General features: G+C 35.3%; 2 protein-coding genes across 6 annotated transcripts in view; one reads left to right on the top strand and one right to left on the bottom strand.

Annotated features, from left to right (window-relative positions):
• Positions 1 to 3,256: 3,256 nt before the first annotated feature.
• LOC130051455 (uncharacterized) lies at positions 3,257 to 10,762 on the top strand. Its single transcript, XM_056153398.1, has 4 exons — positions 3,257 to 3,457; positions 3,568 to 3,696; positions 6,145 to 6,370; positions 7,754 to 10,762. The coding sequence occupies exons 1-4, from the start codon at positions 3,257 to 3,259 to the stop codon at positions 9,697 to 9,699; spliced, it is 2,502 nt and encodes an 833-aa protein (XP_056009373.1). The 3' UTR covers positions 9,700 to 10,762.
• Positions 10,763 to 12,060: 1,298 nt separating this feature from the next.
• LOC125679490 (putative polypeptide N-acetylgalactosaminyltransferase 10) overlaps positions 12,061 to 24,157 on the bottom strand; it is a 213,698-nt gene continuing 201,601 nt past the window's right edge. For 4 of the 5 annotated variants that reach the window (XM_056154407.1, XM_056154406.1, XM_056154404.1 and 1 more), the window contains 6 exons: positions 22,821 to 23,045; positions 22,125 to 22,268; positions 18,282 to 18,515; positions 18,118 to 18,182; positions 14,449 to 14,580; positions 12,061 to 12,364 (listed from right to left, as the gene is read on the bottom strand). In XM_056154407.1, the coding sequence (XP_056010382.1) occupies positions 12,319 to 12,364; positions 14,449 to 14,580; positions 18,118 to 18,182; positions 18,282 to 18,515; positions 22,125 to 22,268; positions 22,821 to 23,045 (846 nt within the window). In that variant the 3' untranslated portion in view covers positions 12,061 to 12,318. The remainder of the gene's footprint in view (positions 12,365 to 14,448; positions 14,581 to 18,117; positions 18,183 to 18,281; positions 18,516 to 22,124; positions 22,269 to 22,820; positions 23,046 to 24,157) is intronic. The other variant, XM_056154408.1, reaches the window with a different exon arrangement.

The raw sequence follows: 24,157 nt of genomic DNA, 5'->3' as shown, positions 1-24,157 counted from the left end.
TAGTGAACTTGTGCTATAAATATACATTTCTATAGTTTGAATTACACACTGTAACGATGCATTCAGCTTTAATCATTTAAACACACCAGACCTGTAGTGCTTCTTTTTACATACCCCCCCCCCCCTTCTATTGCCGTCCCTGGATCCAAAACAGGTAAATCACCCTTGCATGCAAATCAGAATTTAAGAAGATTATCTGGAAAAATGTTACCTAGCATATATTACATGCCTTCTCGGCAACAATACAAGAATATTGTCCGTCAGTGATAGGAAGCCCCAGAATGTTGTTACTTGAGGCCAACATAATTCAGGGCTTTAAAATGTGTTAATTCTTATTGTAAGATACACAAACAGACTTAAAATGATGAATGTTGACAAATTGATTTAATATTTGGTCAAGTAAATGAATTGTTGAATTCATTGTCCAAATCACAAGTACTCAATTCTTGTAATGAATAGCAAATAAATGACGTCATTACATCAAAGAGATTGTTTTCTTCTGATCACATATACATGTATATACCCTAATAAATTTTCATTTGGCCTCTACTAAAGAAGTAAATACCTATTACACCTGGATACTCTTCATTTTCTTACTCTTTGTTGCTGTAGGCTTTAATGCACGCTTGGTGGTAGCTGTAAAATAGGATGCAGAATCGCCAGAGTTTGACTTATTTGACACTGTTGCTTGGCCGATAATGATGGCAGTGTTGGCTGGACCATATTGAGACAGTGTGGGATTGGTATTCAGCCCATTTCTAATGCCTCTTTGTTGACAAAACAAATTCTCCACAATGTCTGAGTTCATATAAACAGGGTTGATAGTGTTTCCACTAGATACATGCTGTTGACATAATAAAATAAAGCCAAGAAGAGCAGATTGAATGTCTTCAGAAGTCTCCTTGGTCAGATAGTTTTTGGAAATTACAAGGAATACAGAGTCATTGACTTGTTTCTCCCAATCTAGGAAAAACTGGCTGGCAGTGGTAATCTGGTGCAACCTGTTGTCAGACATTGCTGATATTGGCCGGTTTCTGTCACAGAATATCTCTATCAGAGTTGATGTGTGCTCCAGTAGGGCAACTGATGATGTCAGGGTTTCTGGGTCCTCTAGAGTTTGCTGATATGACTTCATTAAGTATAGCATATCCTTACTTAGCACATCTACTGCTAGCTTGTTCCTCATTTTTGATGCAGGAGTCAACTCTAGGTGCTCTCGTGTGAGGTTTCTTATGTACCCTAAATCCACTCTGGCAATTAAATCTAAAGCAAGCCTCCCAATGATCCCATATAATTGGTCTGTCATGAAGCATCAAGTACCTGCCAGGTGCCGACTTGTTTTGGGCTTTGCTAGATTCAATGTTGTTACGAGTCTTTTTCATACAATGCATAATATCTTGAATAGCACATATGGTATGTTGTCTATTATATATATATCACGAAACATCCATTGGCTTGTAGCTGGCTTGCCTTGAAACAACATGTTGGTAAATAATCTGTTAGTAGAAGCACCATCCATCATTACATAGTCCACTGTGAACCCCTTCTCTGACAGTTCATCAACACATTCCCAAAAGGTGTTGTACAACTGGTGAGCTGTTGCTGGATTGGAACCAAAATATGCCACAGGCCACCTAGAAAGTAATCAGATGTGTAATTATTGAAATCAATAGGAGGAGAGAATTATGGGCAAAGTTAATTTCAATATGTTTCAAAAATATAAACTTTATGATGTGCTTGGTTCAAGATTTCTTGAAATTAGGGAAATGGTCTTGGAGGTATTTTTTGACATCATTTACCTACCTGAAACCTGTAAATCCATGAAAAACATACTGTAGTGCCTGAGTTGCCAGCTGAACCTTCTTTTCTTTATTGCATATCACTGATATATTGTTGTTGGTCTCTCCCATGTCCACCATACCAACCAGCTTCCACGAATCCCCTTGTCGTTCAATGGTTAAGTCATCCTGGATTGACATTTCATCAATTACAAGTCCTCCATGTTTTCCAAACTCAGACACTTTCTGTCGAACACTTTCCATTGCCATCCACTTCATGTTTTCTTCACAAAACCCTACTTCCTGTTTTACCGAGTTCTTATAATATTGTAGCAAACGTTTTGATGGCAGAACTAGAACACGTGCATTCCTCAGCTGCTCGTAAGCACTTGGTGACTTAATATAAAGACCTAGGCACTGATTATTTTCGGGTCCCAGCGTCTCTGTCGTGGATCTTTACTGTTTGAATTCCTTAGTTGGTTTTCCAGGAGAGTTTTCAAATTTTCAGGTACTGCCCGTTCACTCAAAAGTTCTGTGAGGATAGTTTGCATATCTCTCTCATCATCTTCCTTCAGTGTGATAAAATTCTCAGGTTCTAATTTCTCAGATTGAGGTTTCACAGCCCTTTTCCCTTCTTCCTTTGCCTCATGTCTTTTCTTTGCATTGTTGTAGGACTTTGAACAAGCTCTGCAACAGGTAGAGGGTGAAAGGAAACTCAATAGAACCTGGCACTTTTGGCTCCTGTATCTTGACTCCCTAGAATTTTCATCATGTAATAATGACCACTCTTCTTTCACACAGGATTGGGTTGTAAACATACAGTTGTTTCCTTTACATAACTTCAGTTTCTGCACTAGAGATAAGACACTGTCAATGGTTTGTTGATTAAGGGGAATTCCATATCCACTGTTTATTTCATGTTGTAGTACATTCATACAAAAACTTTTTTGCATGAATTTCATAATGCACTTTATAGGTTCTCCATTGATACAGTTGGTTAGAGGACATTCTATTTGTATGCCTTGGATATGTGTGTTGCCAAATGAAAAAGTACAGTAGGATGGTATATTCACACTTGTGTCATATGTTGAGGGTGAAGGATATTTTTCAATATTTTTGAAACAGATGTAACGCATACTATGTTGATACGTATAGATTTTTTCAGTTTGAAAGAGCTCTGATATTAGTCTTGACAATATATCTGGAGCAGGAACAGGAAGCTGTTGTTCAGTGAAAAACTTTTTAGCCTCTTCATGGATGTCATTTAGCAATATCTGCCCAGATAAACACTCTCTGTAGTTTAGAGAAAGCCTAGAATTGATGGAAATAACACATTAATAATCAATATTTTTTGCATTTTTAGGAGCCTTATAAAATTATCATCTGCATGTCGAGAAGTAGCAACTACAGCAACAACAGGAATGGCCAGTACGCAGTTGGGTATGGGAGCAACGACATTACACCACTGGCGTGGGATAATGGATTGTAGATATTCAGAGGAAAAATTACACGAACTAATGATGAATGATGACAAATTTGCAGCGGCAAGTGGAAGGATAATGAAAACAGATTTACTTTTTATAGATGAAATTGGAATGCTTTCCAGAAAAGTCTTTGAGATGGTTGAGTCGGTTTGCAGATTTGTTCATGACAGTGACCGTGTATTTGGGGGAATACAGGTAAATTTATAAACTGTCTTCATGTGTTCGATACATGTTGCATCCATAGCTCACTATTGTTATGAAGAAAATGATCATCAATCAATTATAGAATATGTGTTTCTTTTAAGGTTATTGCATGTGGTGACTTCAAACAGCTCCCACCAGTGCCACACCACTGGTATAATGATGATGGATCCTACTGTTTCACAAGCCCTCATTTTAAAATGGCATTTCCTCACCACATCAATTTGAAGAAGGTAAGTAAGAGAGAAGTTTCTAGACTATGTCTCTCAACCTTGTTGAGCTTATGTACTTTCTACATCATACCAGTAAATGTATACTGGAATGGGAGGTAGATAAAACTTTCTTGTAGAGTCATCATGGTTTAAATATACCAGTCTTTATAGCAAGGCACAAATTCAGGAATTTTCTCTTTAAATGGATTAATTGCTATTGAGATAATTTAATTTTTATGGAATTACTGATGTACATTTAGAAAACTCTTCTTTATTTCTAGAAAGAGGGTTTTAATTTCTCTATGTTCAGTTTTAACAACCTAAAGTATCTCTAAAAATTCCCAAATAATTATGTGACAAAAAGGTTGTATTTCGATTGGCTAATGAGCTTCGATGTAAAACAACTGTACAAACTGCTTATGCAGGTTACAAATAATGTGATGTAACAATGTGGTTTTTTCTACACATATGCACTACATGTTGTTTTATAATAACAGTAAAAATGAACTTGAATAGGAAGTTTTATCTTTCACATAAACAAGACAAGTTTTATATTAACTAGTACTTATTGTAACGGGGACAGTTACAGATGTTCCCCAAACATTCCCCCCATTTAGAAAGTGGTGTCATTTGTTTCAGTAAAAGTGGTTTTGACCATATCAATATGTGAAGTGTCTGAATATGACTGTTTTATAACGTTCAGTCCATTTCATGCTAAAACAAATCAGTTATAGACATCTGAAAATTCTGTGCACGTGCACATGTACGTGCTGTTGAGTAATTTGACCATGTTTGTTAATACATGACAAGTCTAAAAATATGATTACAAGAGAAGTTTCACAACAGTTCAAAGAAAAATGAGAAATTAACAGCAACTCAAAACTACGAAGACAGAAATCAATGCACGTGCATATACACTAGCGTGAGTACACCACAGCATTTTTGTTGTTGCTATTCAATAGACATTTGAACGATGTACTTACTATATAAATTTGATATGGATTGCTACATTCATAAGAAAGTTATGGTGATTTTAAAATCGTCCAATCAGAATTTAGTGCACGTGCATGCGCGTGTGGGGAAGTGATTTTGATACCATCAGTGAATGGAGAGACCCAAAACATATATGCAACCTAAATTTCAAAACTATTCATTGGAATCTAAAAATGTTATAGACCAATACTTGAATTTAGACGTCAAATTACAAAGCACGCGCATGCAATTTTGGTAATGGAATATTTGTTAACACCATTCAATAGGCATTCATATCATACATCTACAGAGTAAATTTGAATTCATTTGAGTCCTTAATTCAAAAGTTATGGCCATTGTAATACCCGAAAAATGAAAGAAAACATGTGCACGTGCATACACGCGCACGTGAGTAGGACTGAGCATCAGCGTTGATGTCATTCAATAGACATTTGATAGATATACATGTACTTACAGTACAAATTTCATATTGTTTTCATTGTTTATAAGAAAGTTATGGCGATTTGAAAATCGTCCAATCAGAATTTAGCGCACGCGCATGCCGGAAAGTAATTTTGACTGTATATATCTGTTTAATAATCTCAAGATACATAAACAACCCAAGTTTCAAATGATTCTGACTATAAACAAAAAAAATTATGGTCATTGAAAGAATTGAACCTTCAAAAGACAATGCACATGCGTGCGCATGTGCGTTTGCAATTTTTATTACATTGATCTGTAGATATTTGGCATGTCTACATATCCTGTAAATATCATTAGATTTCCTTTATTGCCATAAAAGTTATAGACGGTTTCGTATTATCCAATCAAATTGAAGCACACGTGCATGCACGTGCAAAATTGTAATTTTGACCATGCCAAACAGTTAAGGGTCTCAAGTTATACCTACGATAAAAATATCAAACGATTTTATTGAAAAATAAAAACGTTAGACTGATTCCAAAGTTTGTAAACAAAAAATCCAATGCACATGCATGCATTTACAGACAAAATGACATTCATTCCGCACATCTACATATGCTATACTATCATCCTAAACAAGTTTCATTTTGATCCTTGAGTAGTTTTTGAGAACACTCGTGGACAAAAAAGTCACAAGAAAAAAGAAGGAATAATGATAAGAAGAAGAAACAGAGTAAAACCAATATGTTCCCAAACTTTGTAAATAATTACAGTAATGAAAAATAAAGACAGTACTCACAGTAGGTTACATCGTCAATAAATTCATTCATTTATTGGACAACTAGTATTATACAGTACATTCCACGTGGAAACATGTATAAATTAACTAAGGACAAGGACTCGCTGGTAACAGATGAATATATGCTTCTAATGAAATGTTTGTGTAACTGTTTCAAGCAGAAAGGATTTTTGCAGAAATTGTGGAAAACTTTATATATGTGCTGTCATTTTAGCCCTTGCAAGCATGATACATGTACTTTCACTCAATATTGCATCATGTTATAATTGAAGGTTGTTAGACAAACAGAACCAGACTTGATTGCTGCAGTAAATGAATTGTGTGATGGTTGTCCTTCTCCAACAACAGTTGCCTTCTTGCGTAGCCTGGACCGACCTCTTTCAGCACATACGAATCCAACGTTTTTATTTGGCACACGCTTTGATGCAGATGTCATCAATCAAGAAATGGTTGAAGAAATGCCTGGAGCAGCAATCAGTTTTAAGTCTATAGATGAAGGTTGGTGAACATTAACAGACTCAATTCTTTAGTAAGTTCATAATATGCATGTACATCTAGTATCCCAGAAAAAAAGATGCAATGTTTTATTATACCCCCCGCAACAAGTTGGGGGGGGGGGGGGGGTATACTGGAATCGGGTTGTCCGTCTGTCTGTCCGTCCATCTGTAGACGCAATGGTTTCCGGGCTCTAAAGCATTATCCTTTCCACCTACCGTCACCATATCATACATATGGACTACCCATGGGATGAAGATGTTCCCTATCGATTTTGGGGTCAAAAGTCAAGCGCACTGGACATTGAAGTAGCAATATGGTTTCCGGGCTCTAAAGCGTTATCCTTTCCACCTACAGTCACCATATCATACATATGGACTACCCATGGGATGGAGATGTTCCCTATCGATTTTGGGGTCAAAAGGTCAAAGGTCACACGCACTGGACATCGAAGTAGCAATATGGTTTCCATTTAAATTCTTTAATGGCTTTTTTCATCGCATGGAGATGCTGTGTTCCTAGATACCTTTTGGATCATAATACTGAAGTTTTACCTATTACCAACACCCTTTGGGAGATTGGGGTAAGCGGGGGGTATTCTTAGTGAGCATTGCTCACAGTACCTCTTGTTTCTCTTGACCTGCTTCTTTCTGTTAGACATTCTAACATAGAAAGGGGATTCTATCTGGGCTCTGGTCTTTTATCTTTTTATTAGCTTACCTGAGCCGAAGGTTCAAGTGAGCTTTTCTGATCAAAATTTGTCCGTGATCTGTCGTCGTAAACTTTTCACATATTCATGTTCTTCTCAAGAACCACTTGGCCAATTATAACCAAACTTGACCAAAAGCATCCTTGGGTAAAGGGCTTTCAAGTTTGTTCAAATAAAGGGCCATGCCCACTTCAAAGGGGAGATAATCACAAAAATGCAAAAATAGGGTGGGGTCATTTAAAAATCTTCTCAAGAACCACTGGGCCAGTAGATCACAATTTTATATGAAAGCTTCCTGGCATAGTGCAGATTCACGTTTGTTCAATTCATGGCCCCCGAGGGTAGATTGGAGCCGCAATAGGAGATCAAATTTTACTTGAGAATAAACAGAGAAAATATTTAAAAATCATCTTCTCAAGAACCAATGAGCCAGAAGAGCTGAGATTTACATGAAAGCTTCCAGACATAGTGCAGATTCAAGTTTGTAAAAATCTTGGCCTCCAGGGGTAGGTTGGGGCCACTATACAGACTAAGGTTTTACATGCAAATATACATGGAAAGTCTTCAGATATGGGCCAAGGTAATTCAGGTGAGCGATGTGGCTCATGGGCCTCTTGTTAATTAATGTGAAAGACTATCAATTTGTTCTAACGTTAAATATATTAAAATGTTTTTAGGGGACACAAAACTACTCAGAAGATGTGATGCTCCAAATACTCTCATTTTGAAAGAAGGAGCACCTGTAATGCTAACAAGGAATATTGGTAATGGTGTTTTTAATGGCACACGGGGGACTGTTCATAAGGTACAGGAGAATAAGGATCCTTTTATTAACATCAATGGCAACATTATGTCTGTGCAAAGGTTTCTTTTTGATATTTACCACCCACAGCAACAGAAAAATCTCGCAAGGAGATCCCAGTATCCACTCCACCTAGCTTTTGCACTTACTGTGCACAAAGCGAAGGGTCAAACCTTAGAGTGTGTTGAAGTAGATTGCTTTTCGTTTTTTGCACCAGGACAGATGGGGGTAGCAGTTGGAAGAAGTGTAACCAAAGATGGTCTAAGAATCGTGAATTTCAATTTACAGGCAGCTAATTTAAAACATCCGGAGGAGGTTTATGCTTTTTATGCAGAGGATTGTAATGAACCACTTGAAACCCTGGAGTGCTGCAGGCAGGTCTGTGAGAATATCACTCCATGTTCAACAGAGTTGACACCAACTATTAATTTCACAGAGGAAGTACCACCCAATGAGGAAGAGCAAGCTGTTCATGATACACCTGAAATTGATTGCCCATGGAATTTGGAAGACTTTATTCATAAAAATCAGGAGTCGGAATTTCTGAAACATATTCCAAAGGAAATTCTTGATGTGCATAATGAAAGCATGCAACACCATATGAAATATCTTTATAACAAGGTGCATCAAGTGTTAAGTAAAGGGCCAGAGAAATCGGAGAGTTGGGTAGCAGCTTACTCCTCCCTAAACCAGTTTCTTTTGAGTGAAACACATGCACGACTGTGTGAGAATCTTTTCAAATCCAGACCATTGAACCCTCATCATAATAAATTTTCCACAAAGTTATTACTCTGGATAATGGACGCAGAAATAAAGAAGAAAGCTTCAGACATTGTTGCACAACAACAGCATAAATTTGATGAGTCTGACAAGACAATACATACCCCTTCATCTGTTACTCAAAGTAAGATAAGATACCTTGCAGGAGCATGCATACATAAAATTTCTGAGAGAATTCAAAAATCTGTGCTGCGGACACTTGGCAAAATATCAAAAAGTAGCAGACTTGGACGCAAAATCTCCTATCACAAGCAGAAATTACTGAAGCAGCTCAGAATCTCTGAGGAGAACACAGAGTCCAATGATTCAAGCATGAAAGAAATTTTGCACAAGCAAGGAGCATCAAGAGGACTATTTATTGTCAATGAATCAGTATATAAATTCTTTGTACAAGCTAACAATTTTCTGCAAACATACTTAAAGCCAGAATTCATTCATTTGCATATTTGCCATCTTCAAGGACAATGCAGAAACCTATTATTTGGTAATGAAGAATTATTGGAAGGCTGGCTGAATTTATTCCAGTCATTGCAAACAGATGACAGGGAAGAAGAGATTTTCATGTCATTGCTCCTTGATCTCTTTGCTGAAGTGATCGACTATTTCATTAAATTAGCCCTTGTTGATGCAATCAAAGAATTCAAGGAGCTGATTCCAAGGAAAAAGAAACAAGCCCTACGGTCAAAAATAACAGCTCTGGGAGAAAGAGGGGGACAGAAGAATTCAGAACCTGTAAAAAAGGGTAAAAAGTACAGCAGTGCACAATCATCTGTATCACATGAAAATGAACCCTCGACCTCTCACCAAGATGAAATCTACAAATGTGACATTTGTAAAGAAGAGTGTGAATGGGAACCTAGTGATGATGCTTATGAAAGTTTAGCCTGTGACAAATGTAATAATTGGTTTCACTATGCCTGTGTTGACATTAAGGGTGATGAGACTTTTCTGTTTAAAAAGAACTCAAGATGGCAATGCCCTAGTTGTAAGCCGCCAAAGAAGGGAAAAGGAAAAGGCAGAGGAAAAGGGAAAAAAAGTTGAATGCACAGTGTATTGTACTGTTAACATTATTTTCACACCGATTTTTATATTTCAAATTAAGACGAACCTTTGAATGTACATCTTTCATTTAAACATGAGTTAATGTACATCATATCTCATTCAGTATTAAGTCAATGATTATAAAGTTTGATTATAGATTCCACAAGTTTGTAAGGCAAAAATTTGTTTGATATTTAGTAGCAGTAGACAATGCATAGATATATCGAAATCATGACTATGTAAACATTGAGTAACGAAGATGTGATGCTAATGTGAGTGTAAAGACAGATTGGATTTCAAGCCCAAAAATGTATTTATTCCATGTACCACTTTCTTTTTTTCAATATTTCCTAATATGCTTGTGGTTATGTGGCACAGCTAGGGCCAATTTTTTTAATTAGTTGTTTTTCAAGACTTTTTTCCAAAATATTGGGTTGGTAGGTTGGTAAAAAAAATTAAGTTAAAAGCAAAAATTTATAATTAAACCCTCTCCTCCACTCCCCTAAAAATTATATATTGCATACCAGTTGCTGGTATATTTCAGTAACCAAAGTTCTGTAACATCCATTCATAGGATATATCAAAGGCTGATAATTCTAAGATAATAAGATTAAAACTTTTTCAAAAAATTCAAATAATACTTATCATTTGTGGTTATTGACAAAAACTTCAAAATTTTATTTTCTTTCCAAACTCTTGAAAATTTGGGTGGGTCGGTATTGAAAAACAAGTAATAAAAAAAGTGGCCTAGATCCTTTGGGCTTTAATTTCAAATTCTATTAATGTTTTAGACAAAAGGGGGGATCCTTTCAGAAGGAATGTGGAAAAATATGCTTAGACCCCATTTCCTCCATTTGTTTTGAAATATAAATTTATAAATGTAGTATGATTTATCAGATTGTCTATTTTGTCAAAGCTCTCAGCAAAGACTTTTTAAGGTAGCTCACTACACTAAAGCTTATACTCTGTATGACACCACATCACAAGTTGGCGATTTAAATGTTTTGTGAAATTATTTGTTTCGCTCGATTTGTTTGTACATCATTGTAGCTCAGTGGTTAAAGCATTGGGCTGGTGAACCACAGGTCTCGAGTTCAAATCCTCCAGAGTCTTTTGTTCATATGTGTTGAAATATTTTTTTGAAAATCATGTTTTTATCCAAATTTGTATATTGTTTGCCTTTTTGGCCATATATGCTTATTGTATATTATCATATCTTTCATAATTAAATCAATTCATACTGATTTGAGAAACTATTTCTGGGTGTAGTGAGCCACCTTAAATAGGTATCAACATTGATAGATTATACACTGGCAAAATCTTTCTGATCTCTTGTATGTTGTATCTAAAACATGCAGATGAAATTCCACAGGCTTGGGATTAATATGTTCTTTACAAAATATAACATGAAAATTATAACATAAAATATTTACTTTACAGAAAATATTACCAAAAAATATACTAAAACACTGATATTTTAAAATGTGATGTATGTATACCTACCAAAGAACAGGTTGAAAGGTCGATTCCATTTCTTTCTTCAACTATTCAACAGCTTTTAGATATTTGAAAATTGCCGCACTTGAATGTTAGAGTTATCCGCCCTTTGAAATCTTAGATCGTATATTGGTATTTTTTCACGCATAAATAAAAGTAGACACTATTTTTTAAAAACCTTTTTATTTGTTTTGAAATTGTTTCGCTAAATACAATTGCGGTAGAAAAATAATTGCTTTAATTTAGTGTGATTTATTCAGTGCAGAGCTGTTATTTATGTGACGTCAGCGCATGGTGGTGGCCAGTGGCAGAAATTTTTGAAATGAGGAAAGTAATGATTGACTGCGTCTATATTTCGGTGCATTTGAAACTTTTGAAGCGGTGGAATACAAGATCAATCAATTTTGGGCACAGTTGTGCAGGCTTAAGGTTAGGCACTTTCATTTTCCCTGAAAATTCGGCTCCGAATCGGCGAGGGGGTTAAAAAGTCGTTGCATACCTGGTGTATTTATATATAGAAGGGGTATATATATCACTCTGATTAATCATATAACGGCTTATTGATAGAAATTCAGAGGCTTGTGATGTATCTAACATGATATTGAGTAAGTACCATCATTATTAATTAATACACAGGTACTTGGGTAATCTCAGCGAGATTCGTCGAGGCTGGATATTTGGACTGACACTGGAGAATTACTTTGTACAAAGCATTTAAGCATAATAATTAAAAGCAATAAAAAGAAAACTAATATTTAATCAATCTATTTGAAGGCATCCTAAACTATCGGAACTCTTCAGTGTTGAGAAGGTAAAATATGAAATGGTGGCCGTTTGCAATGGCTTCGAAAATAGCCAACTTGAATTGCTGTGGGAGTTACACCTTGTAAAGGTAAGAAATGCATGTTTCATTGTGATAGGGAGTTAATAGGATGTCTAAGGCGAAAACTTGAAGCGGACAAATTCAATTTAACCCAATTTAATCGCAACAAGCGGTCGAAGTTCAGGCAAGATTTCCCGAATCACTTTCTGTGACACTGGTCTGAGATTCGGAAGAGGCGTCAGTCCAAATATCCAGCCTTGACGAATCTCGCTGAGATTAGTACTTGGGTCATTGTATAACTAAGTCTGAAGGTCACTTATTCGTGGTGCAGTTTCCTTTTCTTTTCTGTAAAAAAAAAAGAAAAAAGATTTTTGAGTCAAGTGAGTTACATGCAAGAACTGAAGGTGGAATTTTTTATAACATCATACATTGTAATTAAGTTTACATTACAACAGATTAAATCTATCTCCACTTACACAATAAGTTGTGTATGGTTATATTGATGTTAACCCATCTTACCATTTTTAATTTTTTTAATTGGTTTACGGATTTCAAAATTTTCAAATCCGTTCGGAGGAGGTTAAAAAAAAAGTTTAAATGACAATGTTAAGTAATAAAAATGAACTTGATTTGAGGTCGATGTTTTATTATCAACTTCAATATTCTCTGGTATATAGCGACTATTGTGCACCATGGCAACAATGCTTTTCTTTCAAAAATGTTATTTGTTTATTAAATTTAAATTAACTTTCTATGTCCATTGTTTACCGTTTAGTTATGAAAATCCCAAAATAAAACCACATCGTTTTTCCATTCAAAAGATGGCATCCATGACATATAGGGACGCACTAATTACCGGAAGTGTTAAAATCCTGACTGACCTTACCAAGCTTATATTTTGTCTAAAAATTTACTTTTAAGTTCTGTATTCTTTTTTATGAAGTCAAGTAAAGTTATGAATAAAATTCATGAACCCTATAAACATTTAAAAATTCTGAATTTTATATAGGTCAGATCAATTTATTGTTGGTAGTCAACAAATTTTATACAATGATTGAATTCAATAATGTTAAATATGTTTTCAACATCTTTCAATATATGAAGAATTACACATTTTAATTATGAAGAATATATCTTTAAAATTCATTAATAAGAATTTAAAATTGTATCCTCAACAAAATGTATGCATGGCAAGGTCAGGTAGGGTTATACTTGTTTAGGTGATTAGTGCAACCCAACGTACATCATGGATGCCATCTGAAAACAAGTGTTTGTTTTTATTTTGGGATTTACATATATCTAAATGGTATGCAATGCATGACTAATGCTAATTAGAAGAGTTTCATAAGCAGATAACTTATTGGAAGCAAAAAGCATTGTTACTAAGGTGCAGAATAATTGTTAGCACCGGCTGAAGTTGACTGATATTCCACACATGACACATGAATATTATGGACTGTCCCGAGATTTCAACGATCGACTGTCCAAATATCCAGTCCAGCGGAATCTATTTTCCTTTCTTTCTTTTTTTTTTTTGATTTTTTTTTTTTTTTTGTGAAAAGGAAAAATTACAGCATCGGAAATATAAAAAGGAGTGAAAAACCATTTTATTTTTTTCCCCCAACATCCCAAAAGATCAGTGCAGCGGATCCGTAAACCAACTCAAAAAAAGAAGGCCTTATATCAACTTTATTTTTACACATCTAATTTTCTTTAACCTTCTACGATTTTCGACTATTCAATCCAAATCATCATTCCCATAACTCTTTGTTAAGTCTTATGTATATAATTCACATCGAATGTTTATTTTTATGCCCCCGGGATTGAAGATTGGGGGGCATATTGTTTTTGTCCTGTCTGTCATTCTGTCTGAAACTTTAACCTTGCTAATAACTTTTGAACAGTAAGGGATAGAGCTTTGATATTTCACATGAGTATTCCTTGTGACAAGACCTTTCCGTGAGTATCAACATTTTTGACCCCTTGACCTTGGAGTTTAACCTACTTTTTGGTCATAACTTCTAAATGGTAAATATTAGAGGTTTCATATTGTACATGAGCATTTCTTTTGACAAGATCTTTCTACTGGTACCAAGATATTTGCCCTTGTGACCTTGGCCATCTTCGGAATTCACCATTATCAGGGGCATTTGTGTTTCACAAACACATCTTGATTTGAAATACGTTTTCCTTGCATACTTTTATTGTTTGGAAAAATGCAAGCTAAATTGGGGGAAAATGACAATTTTAAGGAGGGGAAAGGGCCGAAATTCCGACCCAAATGTACCTTTAAAAATCACTGATTTTAAACAACGTATCAAAGAGAAAATAAAGGTAATGAATCAAATATTGAATCGAGCATTTATATTGAACAGTATGTATATTTTGGTGAATCATTTCAGGTCTAATATTGGATTAAATATACTTACATCTCAACAATTTCCCCTTTTCTTTTCAGTCCTTGGACTTCTACCCCACTTTTAAATTCCATGTGGGGAAATAACTCCTCCAAATCCGATGAGGATATTTTATATAGATTCTCGTCGAGTTCAATTAGATTACTGCAAGAGACAAGATGTGAAATATAATGAATTAATAACATTAAATTTTAAATCACAATATGTTTACAGGGCTCAAAATTAACATATGGCATTAGTCAGTTCTTGACTGGTCAGAAATGTTACGAACTGACTGTCATTTGTTTCAGTCAGCCCGACAGGACTGGTCCATTTTCTGAATTGTCATTCTGAAAAATATATTTATGAATTTAAACGCGTATTTAACATTCCTCTGTAAATATAAGGTGAACCCGATTAGTAAGAGGCATATCAAGTTAAATTACATATTTCATTTTAACCATTAATGAAATGTTAAATTATTTCTGTTAAATTGGTCAGTGGTGGACTGGTCAATTTTTCTGCGGACTGGTTGAAATTATACCGTCAGTATGGCTGGACTGGTGACAAAAAGTCAGTTTCAAGCTCCGTGTTACTGTTTAAAGTGAATATTTTGTCATTTAACATACTGTATTACACAAAAATATGTTCTGTATTAAATGATTGAATCTGATTGATGATTTCCGCCACACTCAATAATTTCAGTTATCTGGTGGTAACCAGTTTTTATTGGAAGAGAGAACCAAGATACAATGTACCTGGGCAAGAGACCACCAACCTTCCAAAAGTAAACTGGGAAACTCACTTACCGGCACAATCCGGATTTGAACCCGTGCAGACAGGTGAGGGGCCGTGTGATTTTGAGCGTGATGCTCTAACCACTCTGCCACAAAGGCCCCTCTTTATCAAATGCAAAGAAATACAGAAATCTAAATGGTACTTTATAAATTAGTACTATTGAACCTTTTACAGGGAATTTTTAAACAAAATTGTCACCCTCATGAATTTCTAAAAAAAAATTCCGACATTTTTCTTAAAGTGGGAAAAATTGTTTATCATATGTATAATAAACATGATAAATTAGAATGATGAAAAATGCATTAGATAATTAATCATAACAGATTTTTTTTTTTTTTTTTTTTTTTTAAGGATTGGACAGATGAGGCATGTTATTTTATTCCTCTCCCAGTTTTCAAAAGAATTATGACTTCCGTCATTGAAGGTTTGTTTTAACTATGATCTTAAAAGAATGTGCTCCATTTAAAGTATGTGTTATTTCACCATTCCAAATTTAAATCTAAGGAAACCGTGAAGATCTGGCTAAAATATGTCCTCGGTGTCAGTCCCCCCTCCCTTTTTAGCTCACCTGAGCTGAAAGCTCAAGTGAGCTTTTCTGATTGCTTTTTGTCCGTCGTTTGTCTGTCCGTCTGTCTGTCCAACTTTTCACATTTTCGACTTCTTCTCCAGAACCACTAGGCCAATTTCAATCAAACATGGCCAAAAGCATCCTTGGGTGAAGGGCTTTCAAGTTTGTTCAAATAAAGGGCCATGCCCCTTTCAAAGGGGAGATAATCGCAAAAATAGGGTGGGGTCATTTAAAAATCTTCTTAAGAACCACTGGGCCAGAAGAGCTGAAATTTACCTGAAAGCTTCCTGACATATTGCAGATTCAAGTTTGTTCAAATCATGGCCCCCGGTGGTAGGATGGGGCCACAAGGGGGGATCAAAGTTTTACATACAAATATATAGGGAAAAACTTTAAAAATCTTCTAAAGAACCACTAAGCCAGAAAAGCTGAGATTTACATGAAAGCTTCCTGACATAATGTAGATTTAAGTTTGTTCAAATCATGGGCCCCTGGGGTTGGATGGGGCCACAATAGGGGATCAAAGTTTTACATACAAATATATAGGGAAAAACTTTAAAAATCTTCTAAAGAACCACTAAGCCAGAAAAGCTGAGATTTACATGAAAGCTTCCTGACATAATGTAGATTTAAGTTTGTTCAAATCATGGGCCCCTGGGGTTGGATGGGGCCACAATAGGGGATCAACGTTTTACACACAAATATATAGGAAAAATCTTCTCAAGAACCACTGAGCCAGAAAAGCTGATTTTTACATGAAAACTTTCTGACAGAGTGCAGATTCGAGTTTGCTCAAATCATGGTCCCCGGGGGTAGGATGGGGCCACAAGGGGGATCAAAGTTTTACATACAAATATATAGTTAAAATCTTTTTCTTAATAACCACTGAGTCAGAAAAGCTGATATTTACAAGAAAACTTTCTGACATATGACATAGTGCAGATTTAAGTTTGTTCAAATCATGGCCCCCGGGGGGTAGGATGGGGCCAGAAGTGGGGGGGGGGTGTCAAAATTTTACATACAAATATAGGAAAGCTTTAAAAATCTTCTCAAGAACCATTGGGCCAAAGAAGTTGACATTTACATGAAAGCTTTCTGACATAGTGTAGATTCAAGTTTGCAAAGGGTAGTTTGGGCCATAATAGGGACTAAGGTTTTACATGCAAATATATATGAAAAGTCTTCAGATATGGGCCAAGGTGACTCAGGTGAGCGATGTGGCCCATGGGCCTCTTGTTTTTGGAAGAGGTAAATAAAATGTTGGCCGATATCTATTGAATGAGATCACAAAAACTGATGTCCCTTGTCAAAGTGTGGAATATTAAGATCTCTTTGCTGTAAGCGCTAAATATAAATTTAAATTTTGTAGCCCCATACTAACAGTAGTGATATCACCATATGATTGAAAAATTCTCAGATGGGATGTTAAAACAATATATTACCAACCACCTAAACAATGAATGTAAAGTGGTGGGGGAAATTGCTCAAGACAAAGTCATCTTCAGGTGTTGGTAAGGTTGATTAAAACAGTACATGAATACACAAAATAGCTAAAACGAATTAAAAATGTTCCATTTTACTGACCCTATTTTTTACCAGCAGGGGTAAGGGTGTTTTGTTTGAGGGTGGGGCCAAAATGGTCAGTTATTAAATGTGTGAACAAGACTTTTTGAACTTTTTGATCACTATCAGTCCAATTCTTTGGAACAAGGGGGACATATATTTTAAACTTCAGGATTCCAATCCCTAACCCTTGAGGCCTTAGGGGTGGGACAAAAACTGCCCCAAAATGACAAATTTTCAAACATCTTCAAGAACCACATACATTTAAGAAAAACTAGATGGTGATGGAGAGCTGGTAGGCCTTTACCAAGATCCTCATGATTGGGGTTCTAACCTCAACGTGGGGCAACTTGTTATATAGTGTTTATGTGTAAAACGCTTAAATAACATCTTTAGTGCTATATACTGTATAAAATTTAAATGCACACTTAGGAATATCAGAAAAAGATGTACAAAAAATGGTGACTTTCAATCAAAACCCAGTGATATAACTTAAGGATGAGTCCAAATTAGTCATATCTTTTAATGTTTTAATGTTATAATACACCTTTATTTAAAGCTTTTCATCAATGTATGCACTGAAGGCAGTAAAGTTTTAACACATCTTGTTTTATACTGTTGCTTAACATTAGAATTTAGCTTAGATATTTAGAACAGGAATTTCATTCTAGATTTGATGGCCCATGGAAGTAGTGATACTTTTTCACTAGTATTCAGGTGACCAATAAGGCCTTTGGGCCTCTTGTCTGGCACAAGGCTTGTGGGCATCTTACCTCTCGAAAGAGACAGACTCGACTGTAGAATTAAATGGCGTTTGCTCTTCTTCATCAGACACGGTCTGTAATGGAATTTTAATTTACAAATTACTAAATTTCTTTAAAATGATACCTTACACATTTGACAAACTCTTCAATTTCAGATATATTGAATAACTTACCACTATTTCTGTTGATGGCGTGGAGCGATATGCCCTCTGCCCATTAAAATCATTATTAGGGCATACTGCCACAGCATGAATACTTGCTCCTAATGTGGTGGTGGTGGTGATGGTGGTGGAGGTGGGGGGGGGGCTCTCTGCCACCTCCCCCCATAACGTGATCTGGGCAGTTCTCCCATTGGATTCTACATTTAGAACTCTACGTATCGTCCTCCCTTTTTTCAGATCCCCAACCTGTAATTTTAATTTTTAAGTATTTCCGTCCTCTTGTGGTGCAATTAGATTTTGCAAAATTAATGATCATAGATTTCTGCATGATAGGAACAAGTGTTAGTTAATGTCAAAAATCTTGTTACTTTAACAAAACATTTCAGAAGGTTAAATCCAAGGGCAGTAACTGTTTTCATCAGGTGTACGCCTGTCCGAAAACGTGAGTTCTCTTTGTATTCTAACATTTAGTGTGAATATGATAACTTCCGGGTATTAACACAGACTTCAGAATATTTAGAGACTGGTTCAGAATTTTTTGAAAAAAATGTTTTTCATTTTTGATGTTAAGCAGTTTAATATAACTCATTTAATGTTTACAGCGAAACTTTTAACCTTCTTAAGAGAGAATAAAAGATATATTTTAACCTCAACTTTGTGTTATGTAAACAATTAAGACTCATGTCTTTATGTAAACAAACCAGTAAAATATTAATTTTTTGAAATACGATATAATAAACTTAGATTGATTTAAACACATTAGACAGTAGATTTTAATCATTAAAAGTGATAAACAAGATTTTGAGGGAAATCGTGAATCAGTCCCTTTAAAGTGTTATGCTGAGTATGGATGCTGTTTAAAATACAAATAAATTTCTACGAAAGGGTAAGAAAATGTTGATGGAAACAGAATTTCTTGATCAAGTCAGGGGTGCGATTTTTCGGGGTTGGGGGGGTTGGGTTAAAAATCAAATTGAAAAACATTCACTTGTTACAAATGTCTCCAATAATGAGTGGCATAATTATTTTGTACAAAATCAGAACAGAACTACTGATTCTCGAAAGATTATGGCAACTCATCAGCTCACGTTTTTACGAGGATCAACAAGTGTATGGATCTTGCATATTATGGTACAATGTATATGGATCTTTCATTTTATATCCCCTCCAACCTCCAATTTTTTTTTATATAAAGTAGGAAATCAACGTTCTCGCTGTTTTATCAGGGTTAACATAACTACCAACAGACTTTCAAAAATAAACCAGATTGCAATGTTTGGTTAATTCTCTTCAAAATAACTGGACATGTTCACTGTGTGCAAATCATATGTACTTGTGCAGCATGCAGTTGGGATTGTTTCTCAAGTGATTAAAATGCAGTAAAATATGTAGTTAAATCAAAATATATTTGCATTTGTGAAATATTACTTGACCGATATAAATTATTTTTCATAGATGTGGTCCGTGGGGGTGAGTGAGTACATACACGTCCCTCTCAGGTGTACTCTTTGAGGGATAAGTATGAAACCCTAGTAAAATTGCATTTAACGTCTGTATTTTTTCTCTGCTATTCATTTTAACCCTCTTGACTTGAGATGTTTGATTATGTAGGCACGTATCATGTCATAACAGAAATTGCAATGTCAACAGATTTAGAGTAGGGGGGGGGGGGGGGTGTCTTTCACTACAAAGAGGTATAGCGCATTTGCTGACGATACGCCTGACTCAGAAATCTAAATGGAAAACACCAGTTTTCAATAATAAACTGGTGTGTTATATTTAATTATAAGGCCAACGTTTTTGATGTTTCGTTAACCAAGATAAATAACTGCCGCAGTTTAGCATTACTAACATTTATGAGATGTTCTTTTACTTAATAAACCATTTTCCTATTTGGAATGATGACCAGTACAATATTTTCATAGACCTGTACATTCATATTACACAACAGCCCTTTTACATATGGTATTACTTTAAAATTCGCTGTTCTGACATGATTGCAGTTCATTTGCCTTTGGTTGATAATTCGAGTGTTTAGCTTTGCTTAAATATTGTATGACAGTTGCTACATGAGTTTTTATATTTTCTTTTGAGAAGTCAAACTGTATAACAGTTCTTTTCCTCCCTTGGCCTATTATTACTTATTACATGCTGTGCATTTGTGTCCTTTTTCTTGTAGTATTTAACTTTTCGTCAGCCACAATTCTGTGCACACAGGAACATGTTATTGTAAACAAACGGAACTACAATAATCTCGGAATGAATTCCCCTTCTATAAGTCGTAACATGAAAATATTAGAAGTTATGATGAAAATGACTAATATTTGTTATATGCATCACATTTAACCCCCCCCCCCCCTCAAGAAAACACCCCCCCCCCCCAAAAAAAATAATGAAAAGCAACAAAAAAAAAAAGATTGGAAAAATATTGGACTTGAACTCGGAATGTATGGTTTAAGTTAGCTGCAGAACTGTAGCTCTCTGAAAAAATATTTTGACATAACAGAGAGCTACAGAGCCACCCCTTATAAAAACCTTCGATTTACGGCGCACAAAAAGCTGCGCACGGTTGAGGCCTTATATCGTTGTATTCTTGAGTTACTGTCTCATAAATTTAATATCAAAAAATTCTTAACATATTTTCCTACTATATTTGTGTCTAAACATACCTTCAAATATTCATTAAAGCCTCACACGACCTGAAAACTCCCAGCTTCAAATGATTTCGTTTGTTGACGTAGCCATGCGAAATTGCATACCAAGTGCGCTATACCCCTTTACAAAATAATGTGAGGGGGGGGGGGGGTATCTTCTATTTACAACATTAAGAATTTTTACAAATTTATTTTCATGTGTACTTTGTTCGCATGATCAACTATGGGTTTTAAGTTCAGGTTCAGAGTAAAGATCCTGAGGAAATTTATGCAATATATAATATGTAATAATTTCAGTCATAAAACACGCAAAATCCTGAAAGGGGTGGGGGTAGTTAAAATAATCCGTGTCACGGGACAGGCCCTCCTTAAGGAATTAAATCACTTCAACAATAGAACATTCTAATGGGGGGTTGGGGGGGGGGGAGGGGTCTCCTATTTACAATTGATTTTCTATTATTTTTTTGTATGCAAAGTTGGTTCTTTTCACGTGAATGAAGGAAACCTAAGCTATGCAGTGTGATTTTGTATTAACGTTAACATATTTGTTGGTGTGATTACTGTAAAAGTATACAGCATTGTCTTTACGGCCTTCACTGTCCTTCACTGTTAATAATGATGCTTCTCTTATTATTATATACTACCTGGAAGTCTTAAACTACTGTTACACAAACACATTACGTTCCGTATCAAGGAAAGATACTTTACTCATGTTTTCGGATTGGCTTCTATATCGAGCCATTATGCAATAAATTTACTTTTTTATCAGACATTTTATCTTTTCCTTTAAACATTTTCATGAAATTGTTATGAGTACTATTTTATCATTGATAGTACATGTAATACTGTTTAAGGAAAATTTCAATTTTCTGATGTTGATATATGAGTATGTATTAGATGTTGAAATCATGACCATTACGAGTAGGATTGGTCCACAATATCAGGATCAATTTATTTAGTTTTTAAATGGGAATGAGGAAATAGCTCTGAAAATTTCACACCACAATATTTTGTCTTGTGATATTGTATCATGCTTATGTATATTGTGATTATGGGGCTATATCAAGTTAAGTCCAATACATCAGTTAAACAGCAGGGCGAAGGTAAGGAGAGTCAGGTAAATGATGTGATATTGTTACAATTACTGTTATGAAGATCATAGAAATTAGTTTCAATATTTGTCTGAGAATTGTATACATACTTCAGTGACCTCCATCGGCCCAACCGAGCAACACTGATTCTTGGAGATGGACGCAGCGTCTTCGAGAGATACTAGTGAAGGAGTATAAAACTCCCTCACTAGTTCTTCCTCCTCCTCTGTCATTTCAAATGACGTCTCCATTATCTGAAAATATGTCAATTTTAATTGATATAAATTAATTCCACCCTCCTGTGATGTCAAGATTTTATAAAAGCAGCGATTAAAATTTTTTATTTAAATTTATGCATGATATGAAAATTTAGTTCACTGAAACAAATTGCATTACTAATATAGTCCCAAAAGGACAGTTCTAGTTTTCCTCAGAAATTCTAATCAAGAAATGGTGTGAGCGCATGATCCATGTAAGAATATAATCGTCATTTTACAGGTCTTTGTACACGTCACCAGTAATGATTTGTACTGTTGTAGTTCTTATGATACTTGCCCTATGCAAATATTGCCAGGCTTTAGTCACATCAACTGTGTACTAAGACATGTATAGCAATAACATGTAACTAGGCAAAACATACATAATTTTTTAGAACATTGGTATTTTGTTGGCTGTATGTCATTTGTTTAAACTCGTGGTCTTCCCAACTACTTATTATCCAAGTGACAATACGAAATTGATTGGTTTAGTAAGTACACTCAAAGTCTGTAATAATAATTTATTTGAAATATATAAAGATTTCTTACCACTGAGTCTCTTTTTATTTCATAGCCGTAGATCATTGTCTCCTGTATCTTGAATACTTTATATTTTTTGTGCACCATCATCTTTTTGATGTCCATCTCACGGAATGAACTAATCGATGAGATATTCCCATCGATTAGTCCTTCCGTGAAAAATTTCTCGGTGTCGCCAAATCGCGTCTTCATTTGTGTAGTTTGAATTTCTTCTAGTATGTAAACCTTCACATTCTGAAAAATATAAAGCTTTCAAATATCATATGATTTTAATATGTCTTGGGTGACCTGGGATTTTTGTTGGTTTTTACTACCAGTATAAGGTACCAGGTTCTCCCTTTGGCAACAAATGGATATTTCCCCTACCACAGACAAAAAAATTCCCCTTCATTTGTAGAAACTTGACAAAATTGTATGAGAATTTTCAACAAAAATCATTTTTTATATATTCCAAGTCATTTTCTATAATTGTCAGACTTACAATATGGATAAAATAAGTAATTAATCAATTTATATGGCTGTAATAATCTGGATATTATATTCCATGGATGTCCCCCATCACCATCCCCTGGAAGTTCAATGACTGCATTCTCAAAAATTCCCCTTACATTTAAAATGGGTAGTAACATTTAAATGCTGGGTAAAGCCCTGGTGACTGTTTGATGGAGTTCTAAGCACTACGTTCAGATCAAGGAAAAAACTCTTGTTTTAGAATGGGTCTGTTGTAAAATATGAGTTATCTCTCTTTATTCTAACATTTAGTAACTGGTGATGGGAAATTAGCTAATTTTCATAATCAATCAGTTAGAATCGGTTGCTGATTCCTGTGTGATTGTTTTTGTGTAAAACACTTAAATTATATCTTTAATGCTATTGATACTAAATTGAAAGTAATCCTTTACCAAAATTGTAAATTTGATGATCCCAGGGGTATGGGGTTTTGATATCAGGGTGGGGCCAAAATGCTCAGTTATTAAATGTGAACAATATACATTTTTAACTTTTTGATAACTATCACTCCAATTCTATCTACATCCGTGAAGAAGTTGTGGGCTCGAACGACGACGTCGGAGACTTTCGGGGGCGAGAACCGTGCTTCAGGGTTCTCGGTTTCCCTCGGTCAACTTCTCTGTGCGAGAGTGTTTCATCTGGAATTCGTCGGCGAAGGTCTCGCCTCTCCACGACTTGCGGTCTAGTAGGAGTAGCGATAACGGGGTTTTCTACATTAAGTCGCCGACATTCGCAGAGTGGTCAAAGTTCAGAGTTGACATTCGTGATGCCGAGACCGGTCCAGAATTCCTTGCTGACCCATATGATATTTCGATGCTATCTGAAGCGTATAAAAA

The sequence above is a fragment of the Ostrea edulis genome, chromosome 2 (genome assembly GCF_947568905.1).
Source record: "Ostrea edulis chromosome 2, xbOstEdul1.1, whole genome shotgun sequence".
Lineage (NCBI taxonomy): Eukaryota > Metazoa > Mollusca > Bivalvia > Ostreida > Ostreidae > Ostrea > Ostrea edulis.
This window is presented reverse-complemented; position numbering and strand designations above follow the sequence as displayed.